The following is a 15,342-nucleotide window of genomic DNA, read 5'->3' as shown; positions in this document are numbered from 1 at the left end:
TCACGCCCCCTTTGGGACCATTCATGATGCAGGGCCATGTCTCGTGCCCAATGTTACAAGTCTCAGTACCGGCCTAGTTGGTTGTGGCTGTCAAAAGTGGTGAATAAGAAGCTGGCTGCATCGGATGATGACGGGAAAGAAATGCGCTGATTTTTTCTCTACTTCGTCATCCTTTCTCTTCGCTCTGTCCGTTGATATTCGTCAATAAGACATTGTACATCGCGCACTGTTTACAACTCACCCCGCCCGCGTCCAGGACTGGTTGGTTAGTCACTGCTTTTTGCCTCGTTGACGTGGAGTAAAACAAATAGCAGCTGAGCTGGCTGTGCACGTTTTCGGGCGTTTCTGCAAACTCTCATTCTTCTGGTTGTCGTCCCCTGGTCTTTCCTATCTTTCACAATCCTTGCTCGGTCTCTTCCCGGTGTTATCCATTCGAGCAAAGGTTGCCTTTTTTCCCTCCTTGATCTCCACTGTTGCGCGGTAGGAGCCCTTTGACTAACTTTTATATGACTCTTGCACAGATACCCCGCGGTCCCCTAAGATCTTCCTCTCCAATACCCCGCCATCGCAGAGGCAACTTTTCTTCAGCAACAGCAACAGCCGTTTGTCACCCCACCATCGAACCATGTCGACCACACCGTCCCGTCGGTTGAACGTGCACAACATCAACCAGCATGTTGTTGCCGCTGAATACGCCGTTCGTGGCGAACTGGCTGTAAAGTCGGAGGAATACCGCGCCAAGCTGGCCAAGGGCGATAAGGACCTCCCCTTTGATGCTGTCATCTCGGCCAACATCGGAAACCCCCAGCAGCTTGACCAGAAGCCTATTACCTTTTTCCGCCAGGTTGTCAGTCTGTTGGAGAACCCTCTGCTCCTCGAGCACGAGGACGTTCTGCTGAACCAGCTCGGCTACAAGAGCGATGTCATCACTCGCGCCAAGTGGCTCCTGAGCAAGGTTGGCTCCGTTGGTGCATACAGTGCCAGCGCCGGTGTCCCTGCTATTAAGGAGAGCATTGCCAACTTCATCGAGCGTAGGTTTCGACCTTTGATTGTTTTTGTGCCGCGAGAAAAAACTGACAAAGATGCTTTGTAGGCCGAGACGGATTCCCTGCCGATCCCGCTCACATTTACCTTTCTGGCGGTGCCTCGTCCGGTGTCAACACCCTCCTGCACATCATTTCCAAGGACTCTACAAGCGGTGTCCTGGTTCCCATCCCTCAGTACCCGCTCTACACGGCGACTCTCTCCGTCCTCAACGCCACCTGCGTCCCTTACTACCTCGACGAGGCTTCCGGCTGGGGCACTGACCTGGCCACCATCAAGTCCGCCTACGAGAAGGCCACCTCGGAGGGCACCGATGTTCGCGCTATCGTCATCATCAACCCCGGCAACCCTACCGGTGCCTCCCTGTCCGAGGATGACATCCGCGCCGTGTACGACTTTGCGGCCGAGAAGAGCCTCGTGGTGATGGCCGACGAGGTCTACCAGACTAACGTCTTTGTTGGCAAGTTCCACTCTTTCAAGGGCGTCCTGCGCAAGCTGCAGAAGGAGACCCCCGGCAAGTACGACCATGTCGAGCTCGCCTCGCTGCACTCCATCTCCAAGGGCATGGTCGGCGAGTGCGGCCATCGCGGCGGCTACTTCGAGCTCGTCAACTTCGACCCCGAGGTTGAGGCCAATATCTACAAGTTCGTCTCCATCACTCTTTGCGCCCCCGTCATCGGCCAGTGCATCGTCGAGCTCATGGTCAACCCCCCTAAGGAGGGCGAGCCCAGCTATGAGCTGTACCGCAAGGAGTACGATGGCATTTTCAACGGCCTCAGGGAGCGCGCCACGGCGCTGCACAAGGCCTTTGACCAAATGGAGGGCGTCGAGTGCGGCAAACCCCAGGGCTCCATGTACCTCTTCCCGACCATCAAGCTCCCCGCCAAGGCCGCCGAGGCCGCCAAGAAGGAGGGCCGCACCGCTGACGAGTTCTACTGCATGCGCATGCTCGAGGCAACCGGCGTCTGCGTCGTTCCCGGCAGCGGATTCGGCCAGAAGGAGGGGACCCTGCACTTCCGCACCACCTTCCTCGCCCCCGGCACCGACTGGGTCGGCCGTATCATCAACTTCCACAAGGACTTTGTCGAGAAGTACCGGTAAGCGATGCTTTCATGGCCTATCGTTCGTCTTCTCCAGGGTTACATGGGAGAGGGGCAAGTGAGGTGCGAGGAGGCCAGCCGTCGCTGGATGGAGTCAGGTTCGCATTGATAGCGAGTGCGCGGCTTGGAAATTTACGGGGCTCGCACAACGTGGTGTGTGGCTTTGAATGCACACGAGAACATAGCATGCGAATATCGAAAGGATAAAGGAGGCGGTGCGTGAGGCGGAGGGTTGGAAATCTCCCCTTTTTTCAAAAGTTGCAGTACATCTTGCATCGCGCGAGGAAGTTCCGGGTATTTTAGCGTGTTGTTGATGCTTCTTTTCAGCATAGCTTGCGAGAATAGAACACTTTCCCGCTCCCAACAGTGGCCCATCGTGCGGTCCTTGGCTGTTTTTTTCACAAGAGACGGAACATTATGTTGCTGGCAGGGCTATCAGATCTCATGTCTACAACCCATTTTGGCATATTGCTGAGCGAATTGGTCGACCTCGGAAAGGATGCCAAACACCGGACCATCAAGCACCTCATTGATGAGGGAATAGGCAGTGAGATGCGTTCAAGCCAAGATTTCTCATATTGGCTCGTCTAATCCGTAGGTATCATACAGAGTTATTGTAGTAGCACACATTTGCTTGCCCGACCCCTCGGTTCTATTCGCCGCCTGCCATTTCTACCTCGCGCCTTTTGTCGTCCCAATCCTGACCATGAGACACAATTGTGTAAGCATTTGGTGAAGAGAGAGCGTCAACCCTCCCATCTTTCCATGACACCACTGGCAGATTACGCCCGCTCGCTTCCCCTCAGGCGCACGGCCTGGCCGTACTTCTGGAGCTTGGTGATGAGCTGATCGCCCTGGCGGACGACGTCCTGGTACTGCTTGTTCTTGTCATCGGGGCGGTTTGTCTCGATGACACCCTTGCCGCTGACGCGGTCGATTGTGCAGGGGATGCGGCCGGCTGCGATGAATTTGGCGAGGTCACTAGTGCAGAGTTAGTTATCTGATTTTCAATCATATCGGGTAAAGAATCATACCGGTCTAGGAAATCAACAGTGACGCCGAAGTCGGTCGCCATCGTCTCCAGACCAACCACACGGTAGCTCTGGAGGAGCTGCTGGTATGCACGCAGGCGCATCTCACGGATGAACCAGTTCTTGTGCTCGTGCAGGTAGCGGTCCTGCGTGAGGAAGTTTTCCTCGACCTCGGCAAGAGCCTGGAAGAAGTACTTGTACTGGCCGTTGTACAGGCTCGAGACGAGCTGAGCCAGAGGCGAGAAGTCAATGGCCATCTCGGCCTCGGGCTGGTCGGTGCTTGTGCCGAGGGTCGTCAGGTTCACTGCAGTCTTTGCCGCCGCCGTAGGTGCCGGGGCGTCTTGCATGGTGTCGTCCGCACCGGGGCCGGCACTGAGTGCACCAGACAGAGCCAGGATCTTGTCATCTCCGTCACCGAGGATAGCCTTGATCTCGGGAGCATCAACAACCTTGCTCTTGAAGTCAACACGCTTCAGGGACACGGATCCGGCGAGGACGGAGTAAACGACGAGGGAAGAGTAGGTGCAAAGCTCGTAGCTGGTGAAGGTGGACAAGCTGTCCAGGAGCAGCGGGGCTGCCAGATTGTACGACCGGACGGTCAAAAGGTAAATGCCCTCGTAGGCCTTGAGGCGGTTGCGACGATCCCAGTCACCACCAGACTCAACCAGAGTCTTTGCGCGCTCAACGTGCTTCTTCACAAGGAGCTTGTCGCCGTAGAACAGACCCATGCGGATTATTGCGAGAACCAAGTCGATCTTGGTACCCAGAATACCGGTCTTCTCGAAAACGTCTTCGTATGCAGCGATCGCCCGGTCCTAGATCTAACGTCAGTATTCCCAATCGGATTCGCAATCAGCCTTCACAGACGCACCTTGTCACCAACTCTGGCCCAGAACTCTGCCCGCTTGCCCCGCGCAGCCTGGATCTCCGTGTCACCGGCCTTCTCGACGGCCTCATCCTCCTCCTTCTGGAACTCCTCCAACTCTCTATCGTTGTCGGCCTTAAGCTCCTGATACCGAGCCTCGTCCCAAGGCAAGTTAACAGTGGTCGGCGTGCTCTTGGTGGCGATCATGCCTGCCAAACTCGACTTCCGACTCAGCGGCTTGCCGGGTGTTTGGCTGCCACCCTCGCCGACTTGGTTCAGGATGCCCTCGAGCGGGTGTGCGAGGTAGCGGTAGAGCGGCGCCATCTTGTGCTCGGTGATGGCATCGTTAAGGGCTTTCGCAGCGGCTTGTTGAGATGGCCGGGAGGCGTAGGCGTTTGTGAGGGCGAAGACATGCTGAGCGAGCGGGAGGAGAGGGTACTTTGCGTACTGGGGTTCTGAGCCCATCTTTGCGGTTGAGTGTTCGGGGGCGCCTGGAAGAGAGTGTACTGGATTATGGTACGCGAGGGAAGAAATGGAGGTTGCGGGATGGGTTTACTGGGTGGACAAGAGTGATGTCGTTGTTTGGAGGTGTTTGGAGCTGGAGCTTGAGAAAGCCCCCCTGCAACCCGCAAGCGGCCAGTCACAGTCTTGCGTGATTGGTCCGCTGGCGGGGGTGAGCTTAGTCAAGCTGGCAAGGCTGCAGTGCGACACGTACCGGACCTGCCTAGCATTACCGTACCAGCTCGCCCGTTGTTGGTCTTCAAAGTCCAGGAGTTGTTCTTTCTCTTGGAAGTAAGCTCATTATTCAAATAACTGATATTTCATCTCTCAAGTATGCCTTCCAGTTGTTCAGACTGCAACGCGACGTATTCTACCCTTTTTGATAAAAGCACCCTCGCCGTTTCTTTAACATTGCTACAAGTGGGTCCGTACCATCCACAGCAGGACCCCAGTACTTGCGGCGCTGAGCAGCTTCTTCCTTCCTTAGTGACCGTCCATTCTCAACCCTGTGAGACGGCAGGACGTTTTCGACCAGATAAACAATTCCAGGTCCTTATTCAAGATCATACAATTCATTCTCGACCTTATCACGCCGCCCTTGTCTAGAAGTTCTGAAACAATGGCGGGCTACAATGACGACGACGACGACTCTTACGAGCGACAATCTCAATCCTACGACGCGAAGAAGCGCAAGAGATCGCAATCACCATCCAGGAATGGCAACTCCTCCTCACGCCGAGGTGAAAAGCGCGAAGACGGCGGTACCGACGAGTTGCCGCAGCCCTACAATGCAAAGGAACTCCAGCCCGCGAAGCGACGAGCCGTCTCTCCCTCTGAGCAACCTCGCAAGCTGAAGAGGCCCGGTGCCCGAGCTCGCATCTCCGAAGCCGAACGAGAGGCAATCCGTCAACGAGCACTGGAGCGAGAGAGGGAACTGGAAGCTGCAGCTCAGGCTGCTGCGGAGCGCCAACGTAGCACCGCCAATAACGACGTCGTCACGCAACATTACAACAGTGTACCAGAACGAGGCAGAGACTGGAGACGAACCGACAGCAAGATCAAGGGACTTCGCGCCTTCAACAACTGGGTTAAGAGTTGCATCATCCAGAAGTTCTCGCCAGATGAGGACCATACCCCCGGCTCTCGAGAGCAAGGACTTTCGACTGGGAAGGAGCTACTCGTACTCGACATCGGCTGTGGAAAAGGAGGTGATCTGGGCAAGTGGCAGCAAGCGCCGCAACCAGTAGAGCTTTACGTCGGTCTGGATCCCGCTGATATCAGTATTGATCAGGCTCGGGAACGCTATCGCCAGATGGGCAGTCGCGGAGGGGGTGGCAGGGGCGGCAGAGGTGGATACAGACGCCCACCTCCACGCCTTTTTGAGGCACGGTTCCATGTCAAGGACTGCTATGGCGAAAACATTGAGGACATTGAAATTATCAGACAAGTCGGATTTGACACCAGCCCCCTTAGCCGACGAGGATTTGACGTCGTGAGCATGATGTTCTGCATGCATTACGCGTTCGAGACAGAACAGAAGGCCCGCACTATGCTGCGCAACGTCGCCGGTTCGTTGAAGAAGGGAGGTCGCCTGATTGGATGCATCCCCAACTCCGACGTTCTCGGCGAGCACGTCCGAAAGTTTAACGAGCAACAGGAAGAGAGAAAAAAGAAGGCCGCCGAGGAGCCGCCTCAGGAGGCAGAAGAGGGAGAATTGGAGGATGGCGAAGCAGAGCAGTCGGCGGAGTGGGGCAACTCTATCTACCGAGTCCGATTCCCGGGCAAGACCCCAGCTGATGGCGTCTTCAGGCCCGCGTTCGGCTGGAAGTACAACTTTTTCCTTGATGAAGCCGTGGAGGAGGTACCCGAGTACGTTGTGCCATGGGAAGTCCTCAGAGCCCTGGCTGAAGATTACAACCTCGAGCTTCAATACCACAAGACATTCATGGAGATTTGGGAGTCGGAGAAGGACGATGAGACGCTGGGTCCTCTGAGTGAGAGGATGGGTGTCCGGGAGCGCGGTGGTGGACGTCTTCTGGTCTCGCCAGAGGAGTTGGAGGCGGCAAGCTTTTACACTGCTTTCTGCTTCTACAAGGTTTAAACTTGGGGAGAGAGTGTGACAATAGAAAGCCTCGTGGCATCTTGGAGTAAGAAGCCGTGGGAAAAGTTCTGGGTTCAGGGTTATCATTCGGACTTACAGGCCTGGGCGCATATCCAATAGTGAAATTGATCACCTTCTGAGCAACTATGTGTGTTTCGGGTTGCGTAAAGATGCAATACCGATGCTGTGTATGCATCATGCAGTTGAATGAGAAAGAGCCCATTTGCCTCCTTTCTGTAATGCCTCCTGTTTTAGTAGAGGTCTCTTGCTTGTATAGTCTCTTGCCTCTGGCGCCCTTTTTGTTCCGTTTGTCTTCTTCTGTAACTGTCATTGCTCTCGATCTCTGTGAATTCTGCAAATTTTAAACAATTCATAGGGTGAGAATAAGAACAGTATATTCAGGTATTTCCCTGAGGTGCGTAGCCAAGGAACGGTACTGTAAATAGGAAAGAATTTTGCAATTTGTTGGTGGGTGTAAGCGCTGAGCATCGTACGCTCTCAATCCGCGGTCTGCCCGGTGGACATCTACTTAGATCTTTGTTGAAAAGAACTGGTTTCCCAAGGCACCATGTTGAAGATGTCGAAAGACGACAGACACAATGTGCCGAAAACAAAGATTAACATTTACTCCACCTCCCAGTAAGCTCAGTCGCAGGTGGGTTGGCTCCATGGTCAAACAAGAAAACACAACGCCAACCAACAAACTAGCGCAGCCCTTTTATCCAATATAGGATGCTGGGTGCTGTTGTGATCCCATGACTTTGATGAAACCTCAGCACTTAGGCCTCCCTTGAGATTGCAAAGAAAAAGATACACTATCGAATCGATATTTCTGTTCTCCTTGCTGTTGGCATCTTTTCAAGTCTTGTTCTCGTCAAGTACATCTGGCCGGACCTTTCTACCATTGTTCTGCCACTCTAACAACCAAAAGAGGATGCTAGGCAGATGCGCAGTATTTCTGTTTGCGCTAGACCCAGAGTCTCATGAAATCATCACTGTCAAACAGTGTAACGTATTGACTCGCCGCTAGAGCGCGGGTTCGATATTTTCGCCCGTGTCGTAACGAGTCATGGAAGGCGAGGGTTCGTATTTATCCCAAGGGGAATGTACCCGAATTTGCGGTAAGAAATTAACGGATGAATCGGCCGGAGGCCGAAAATTGTACTGGAAGAGGGCCCTCGTCGAGTCTGATGTCCAGTCTGGAATGTTGAAAAAGTCCTGAGGTGGAGAAGACACCTGGTTTTCAGACCTTGCAGTTGTCGAGAGCATTTGGTTCAAACTCGAAGGCATATGCTCAGTGTTTCCAATATGGCCATATTGCATCGGAAGAGCGAAAGTACTTGAGTGAAAGTCAAGAGCTGTAGAAGAACTAGTGGCATCAACTCGATTCGAGGCATCTGTGTACGGTAACTGCGCAGTGAGGTCTCTAATATCTAGTTCCGAGGTAGCGCTGTAGATAGTCTTGGCCATCCCGCTCTGAGATAGACCAGAGCCATGATAGCCCTGTTTATCGCCGTTATCAATGGCCCGGGCTCGCTCAAGATGGACTGAACTTTCTGGGGTAGAATGTGGTGGCACGGTACCCATCGAGGAGAAGTATGATGTGATGTAGCTCGGCTCGTTGCTTGCAACAGAGTGGGTTCGCTGATAATCGGAAGGCTGAAGAAGGTCCGACGGCTTTCTGGGTTGGAAGGTTGCACTTGCTGCTGTAGGAAGAACATCTGCTACTGTCAGTCTTCAGTTAAGTGTGGGTGTTTCAGAAACCACTCACTAGATTCGCTGAACAACGAGAACGGGATCGCCGAATATGCTGCTTGTCCTCTCGCATTCTCAGTATGGCGGTCGATCTTCATACATTGATCCTTGGACATTCCGCAGTCTTCTACAAGCCTCGTCAAAATCTTTCTCCCGATGAGTATTTCAATACCCCTCATTCCCGCCAGACCATCAGGTATAACAGCGAAGCAGCAGTCACCCAGAATAGCTTGCAACCATGGTATTCGTACACAAACTCTGATGAATCCCAGTGCCGGAGTTATGCCGCTGGTGGTCCATAAATCAAAGCCCCCCGGCTTACATGGGATAAGTTCCAGGGACATCTTGTTAACAACCGAGAGCGGCACAAGAGTCTCTGGACAAAAGGAATCGTATGCGGCGGCAAGACAGACGTTTCCAGCAGAAAGGGGTTCTCGAAAGCTGATTTCCACTGGCAGTTCGGGGTTGTCAACACTTCCAGCCAGTCCGTTGAGAGGGATGCCGCGCCAAATTGAACTCTGTCCATGATGCTGGGTGCGTGCCGTCGGGAACGGGGTGGTTTTGTGGCCAATTGTAAACGGATGGTTTGAAACTTGTGAAAAGGTCGGTTCTAAAGACCCAGCTGAGCTGCTTTTAGTTTTGGGTCTTCGGCGCTTGGTGTGTGGCGTCCGAGAGGGTCTTCCATCAAGTGGGCGCTGTCTCTTTCGTATCGCTGTCACATTCGGATTGCGAACTTCTGGTGTAGTGGTTGCCGTATGGAAAACTTGTCTAGTACAGCTTTTGGACGAGTCAGGCCAGGTAAGAGGGCGCCGTCTATGGAGAAGTGTAAGGTCATAAGCGCCGTCTATCGAAAAGTTCCCACGCATGACCCTCTTGCAAGTACTCATAGGGACTTTGTTTTGTAGTAATAATCAAGAGAATAGATGAAGGCAGTGCAGAGTCTCATCCTGCAGAGCAGGATCTGAGGTATCAACTCGAAGGAAGGTATTCGAAATTACACTCGGATGGACGCGGAAAGTGAAGCTCGTATCGTTACTGGGGGTGGTGAAGATGTAATGGGAAAGGGGGCAGAGCAAACAGGCGGTATGTGAAAGGCGGCAGCTTAGAAGTGGGCGAAGCCTGTTAGTAAATAGATGCATATGGCAAGCACCCTGATTATATTTAACGATGCGAATTGGATAAAACAATGGGTTTAGTCCCGGCACAGGGGATGACCCAAGTTTGCCATCGAAGGCAAGGAGGCAAAGCCCCCTTCAACTCGACTTTCCCACTTCCAAATGAACAAAATCGGAAAAACATCAATACCATTTCATAGCATTTACAATTACATGGGTAATTACTGGTGCTAGAGAGGGCTGAATGAGTCTCGGCGCACCGAGTCGCTCAGCCATTGGGCTTTCTTCGTGGACTGGGGAGGGCTGCTGCGACTTTCCCGGATATCCCAAGCCACAGCAGCAACAGCGTGTTTCGAACACAGCCAGTTCCAAGCGCTCACATTTGATTCTAGAATCGGAAGGCTGGGCGGGTTCTAATTCATGAGGAGCCGGCTCTGAGCACGGCCGAATAAGGGGGCAAGCTACGTGAGATCGACTCGGTCAGTGAACATACCCAGTGAGGGTGCCTAGTGGAACTGAGGAAGGCGTCCAAATTCCATGGGAGCCTTGCCGGAAACGCCTTGATTCTTATGGTGTCTGGTTGAGTGCTTCATAAAGGGAGCTGGACTCTGCATCGGGCGGCACACTGTAGATGGATTCCCCCTCATCACATTCACGTCTAATTGCTCAGTTCGACCGGCATACGCATCGTCTCCACCCACACTCTCTTGTTTTCGGTCTAAATCTATGTGCTGTCAAACCTCCATGTTCAAAAGGGCGCTTTTCAAGCAGGCTCTGCCCAACTCATTCTTGGAAGACTCGTCAGCTTACCATACCCTGTCAAATCCTTGGGAGTACCACTGCAAGTACAATTGGGTTACATCCTCTTCGACAATCGCAATTGGAATTTTGGGACTTGCTTCATACGCACTGGCGAAGCCTAACAACCTCTCAATTGACAATTACAATTAGGAGACCCTAAAGCCGTCAGCATTGGAAATTGGGTATGAACCGCCGATTGCGTCGAGTTAATCCTGATGAAAACTGCGGCTCTCTTACTGCGGCACGCGGTGCGCCTTTTTAGTGCCTAGCTCGTCTTGACAGCCTCACTTTAATTTAAAAAAGGGGGAAAAAAGGACAATAAGACTAGAAAGTGAAAGAAATGGCACCAAATGGGGATTGGCTCTGACGTGGTAACAACGTGAGGGCACTATGAGGAATGCTTTCTCGAGGTTTTGAGAATTCAAATAAGGGACAAGGCCCGTGTTATCATTGTCAACATCTACTGAAAGTTGTCGAGGCAGAAGATTAACCGACATCGTATCTGCATATAAAGCCTACCGCCTATTCAGATCGAAGTCTTTCACTCAGTGTACAGGATCGGGTTTCAAGGTGGGATATGCCCTGCTACAATGGAATCAGGTAAGATCACAAGATACCAAGTACTGACCTCTTTGGACCTGACATCTGCCAGAAAGCCTACATTCCTTGTGCGTTCTTCGACCCATATCTGAGGCAATAAGCCAAAAGACCCATCTTGCCTCCCGCAGAACTGTTGGTGCCCCCAAAACCCAGAGCTATCAAGCGTCGCGGAAGTTGAGCCGACCTCGATCTGCATGGGCCGAGCTATTAAAGTCATCTGAAATAAAACCCAGAAGCCGAAGATCCGATCAGAGCATCACCTCTTCAACGAGCAGCAGGTGGAACAGCAGCAAACGCCACCACTGTGATACGCCTCCATCCTCGATTGGTGAAGATGTGTCTCCTGTGGGAATCGATTCACAGAGGCACGACCCTATTGAGCATTGCGAGCGGGTCCAGTTGCAATTAGGTCGATGCCCAAAACTTCATCACAACAGCGCCAAAGAAGAGCTGGCCTCTAGGAGCACCTCTTTCCCACAACACATCCTATCCCAGGGGCAAGCCCACGAAACTGTATGTGCGCCGAGCCCAAGCTTAAGTCATCTTCAGCCTGAAGAATCAGCACGGGGGACAATCTCAGCCATTGAAGCCTTTGAAGATCATCCGGCCCACGAATATTGGACCTGGGATATCGACACGCAACGATGGTTTCATAGATATGAAGATACAGGACTTGTAATTCACTGCCCTAACGCACTGGACTAGCATCCTTGCCTAGGTAGCTGCCCGTCCGAGTCAGTAACAGGATGGAATTGATTCATTTTAGGGATATAAACACGCAAGTGATATTGATGAGTAGTTTTAGTGGGTTTGGTTGGTGTTTATCATATGAAGACTAGTTATAGACGGGGCGATAGATGTTGGCACTCAAAACTTTGGGATTTTTCTTCTTGTCATACCCACATTAGGTCTAAATTGTATGGCCATGCAAAACGTAATACACTATACACTATTTTGAAAAAGACTCAGCAGTTATCACTACCACAATATCATTCGATAGAGTTACTGTCATTGCAATGATCTTTCGTACATCCATGTTGGGGAGTCACCTTCGCCATAAACCTAAGCCACCAAAGACAGGAAGAGATAAAGCACCACCTTTGACCCTGGTCCTTCATTGTGCCATACCCCAAGACCAAAAATATCCTGGATTGTCTTTTGGAATGATCTGATGTTGAAGTAACTAAGAAGTCGCCTGCCTTTGGCTTGTAGACGTGTAATCATGCTTCTGCGGTCCATCGCAATAGCGTCTTTTGCTTCAAGTTCTTACTGTGAACATACCTACAGTAGTAAGAATACAGGTGGATATTTGGGGTTCTTTCTGAAGAATATATACGTTGAATGACAAAGGAAAGGAACAACAAAATTGAAGAAACAAACAACGAGGGTGGCTTCTACAGCTTGTGACTGATTGGTGCGTCAGTCACTATTTACATCGCCTTTGTTTCTACATCTTGTCAGTTACATCATAAAATTAGTAGGTTCCATCAAAATGGTGCAATCAAGAGGGTTGGCATTCGTGAGGAAGAACAGGTGGTGGTTTATTACTCTCCGAGACACACCTTGTCCTATGTTGCCTCATGGCCATCGTGCGATGGGAGCCTAGCCTTGCCATAGCCCTGTTTAGAGCATCGGGATAATCCATCCAAAACGAAGGACGTCGGAGGAGTAGATAGGTGCGCTTCAACAGGAGTGCCTGATGGAGTGGATTCGATCCAGCTTGGAGTCCGTGAAGGCCCTGGCGCCGGATTCGGTAGACACAGGCGGCTGGGTTCAAACGGCCCTACATCGGACGCCATCTTGGGACCAGACGAACCTTGGATTAACTTTGTTTCTCCGAAGCATCTAGGCGAGAACTGTTCATCGACTCCAGCATTGATGAATGGGATGGGAAGGGTTGAACTCTGATCCTCCCGAGTCTGGATCTGACCGTGTGCTGCCATGATGGCTTCTTTGGCTTTGCTTCGAATTCCATTCCCAACGAAAAGACCCATGTTCTGCCACGTGATAGCCATATCTATAACCGCAACATTGACGCAGAATGAAGGACTTCCAGATTCGATTCCTCGGATCAGCAGAACGACAAAGTGGCTGGGGTCGTATAAGCCGAAGGGCGTCTGGCAAGGTTTCGCCTGCAGTGACGGCGCCAAGGGTATGCGCTTGAGATGCAAGCTGGCGGCACATGAGGCAGTGATGAAGGATTGTTCCAACAACGTATGTATAGCGATGATGTATCTGAAGCAGGTCGTGTCTTTTGCCGCTCCTACGATGAAAGGTTGTTCGGTTTCGCATATGCCGAAACGCGGGCGATCGAAAGATTCAACAACGAGCTCTTGTTTCTCAGGTAGCCCAATCTGGACGACTGGGTTTTCCTGCGTTGCTAATGAAGAATCCAGATCTCTGTTTGTTTGCTTCTGCCTAAGGTTTCCGGGAGTCGGACGGTGACCCTCAGCTGACGCGGGTAATGTATGGTGGGTACTTTCGTGGTATATGTTGCCATGGTGCATGCTGACCGACAAGAAAAGACCCTTCGGTAGATAGCTGTTTACAGCTGAGGAGTCTAGTTAGTAGCTGCATCGCCGCTGACCTTAATAACAGTACATACTTTGCAAACCTGATCAACAACCACCGTCCTTACACCTCAGCGCCGATGATAGCACCACCGCTTATTCAGGGAATGTTAAACGTTTTCCTTGGATCGGTATGCAGGATATAGAAACTGATCGTAAAAATTTCTGGCTGCTGGTAGTCAACTGTAAGTAGGTTTTGGAAAAGGGCGTTGACTACGGAATCCAGAAAGGTGAGGTGTGTTTCGTTACCAGTATAGGTCAGAGTTGTGATACTCGGATCGCGGAGACTCAACAAGGAGAAGGAGATTATTACGCGACAGCGGATACGAGCTTATGACTTCTAAAGAGTGTATGGCGGTCAAAGGGGATGGTCCGCAGAAGATGGACGGACGGATGAGGCAACCGTCGATACCCAGGGACAGCCTTCCTTCATCACTTACAGGAAACACGATTGCGATCGGAACGCCTACAACGAGCCGCAGCAGCCAGCACAAGAACGGATCGCTCGAGGACTGTTAGACATAGACATGTCTTTAGTTTTGGGCTAGTCAGCACCATGGTGGTGACTCCCCAACGACATAGTGAAAATGGGAATTACAAGAGTCAAGTGACAATGACGCAGGAACAAACAGATTCATAAACATGGCTTTTACATGTTCCGGATCCACCCGAAATGATTGAGATGTAACGAATTGGAATTTACAACACAGCCCTGGGTTCTGGCTTGGCTTGAGTGGTGCTGTGCTATCTGCACGGCCAGCACATTGAGGCGAACACTGCAGGATGTCTGCGATGCGGGCGTAATAACAATGCCTTGCCATCAACCCCCCCAATGCATATTTAGTCAGCAACATCCAATGGCAGCTTGCATGACTTAACGCAAGGCAAACCACGGGCTGGTTGACACGATTCACGATTCCGCCTTCGCTTGCCTGGATCGTTGAACGAAGAATCTTGTGTGTCTCGACTCTATCCGTCGACGCGGGAACATCCATCCTAAAATAAAGACCATGCTTTATGCTTATGTGAGTGATTCCGGTTTCACCGTCAATGGCTTATTTCGCGGGCCATGATCCCCGAAGATGGCCGCCTCGTTGGTAGGAGGATGGGGACTCGCGGAAGCAGGCTGACCATGCTGAAATATATGGATTGCAAGTTTTAGGGGCTGAAATATTCTTATACGCAGGTGATGTCTTTAGGGCCTTGTTCTCGAACTAGGCAGCCTTATCCGGGACTGCACTTCGGACGCAGGGCGACATACCATGTCGCTTCAGCAATAATTGCTCATACGACACCGAGTCCAGAGCTGTCCTATCGAAAAGCAACCCAAGGAGGCTCTATATGTCTCGCAATTCACGTATATATATCACCCCATTGTGCTATTTGGCGAAATTCTGACTTCTCTTTTCCTTGGTGGTGTGTTGTGTTGCTTTTCTTTGCATACACCCGCTCGCAACTAAGTTCGGTTCTTGACAATACTATCGTACATATATGGGATCTTAGAGTGTATACAATATGTTTAACTTGTCTTCTATGTCAAAAGTTTTCTCTAATAGATAACAGATGCACTTATAGCCACAAACAGCTGGTTAGCCAACCTTACGCCGCAAGCCAAGACTCAATGGACCGCAGTTACGAGCGCAATTCAAACAGGAGCAGATGCTATCACGGTTCAAAGTCGGACACCAGTCTTCCACTCGCCAAAACCTCGGCTGGGGGAGGTTCGTCCTTAGGACATGGTCCTTCTTCGCTAGGGTCGTATCCGGGTACTGAAGCCACTCCAGCTACAGGCTGTTCACCTGTCGATCTTTTGCCAGGGAAGAATGATACATACAGGTCGAAGAGACGACATTCTATAG

The 15,342-nt window shown here is 51.6% G+C and overlaps 2 protein-coding genes across 2 annotated transcripts; one reads left to right on the top strand and one right to left on the bottom strand.

Annotated features, from left to right (window-relative positions):
• Positions 1–2,926: 2,926 nt before the first annotated feature.
• Positions 2,927–4,505, bottom strand: ColSpa_06687 (putative 26S proteasome regulatory subunit rpn7; the record flags this gene model as incomplete). The annotated part of the gene is made up of 3 exons (XM_049272899.1): positions 2,927–3,125; positions 3,179–3,990; positions 4,047–4,505. The coding sequence occupies 3 exons, from the start codon at positions 4,503–4,505 to the stop codon at positions 2,927–2,929; spliced, it is 1,470 nt and encodes a 489-aa protein (XP_049128856.1).
• A 655-nt stretch (positions 4,506–5,160) lies between these two features.
• Positions 5,161–6,642, top strand: ColSpa_06686 (mRNA cap guanine-N7 methyltransferase; the record flags this gene model as incomplete). Its single annotated transcript, XM_049272898.1, has 1 exon — positions 5,161–6,642. The coding sequence occupies one exon, from the start codon at positions 5,161–5,163 to the stop codon at positions 6,640–6,642; it is 1,482 nt and encodes a 493-aa protein (XP_049128855.1).
• Positions 6,643–15,342: the final 8,700 nt, after the last annotated feature.

The sequence above is a fragment of the Colletotrichum spaethianum genome (genome assembly GCF_022836535.1).
Source record: "Colletotrichum spaethianum MAFF 239500 DNA, contig16, whole genome shotgun sequence".
Taxonomy (NCBI): Eukaryota; Fungi; Ascomycota; class Sordariomycetes; order Glomerellales; family Glomerellaceae; genus Colletotrichum; species Colletotrichum spaethianum.
The sequence above is the reverse complement of the archived record's forward strand: the minus strand, read 5'-3'. Positions and strand labels throughout refer to the sequence as shown.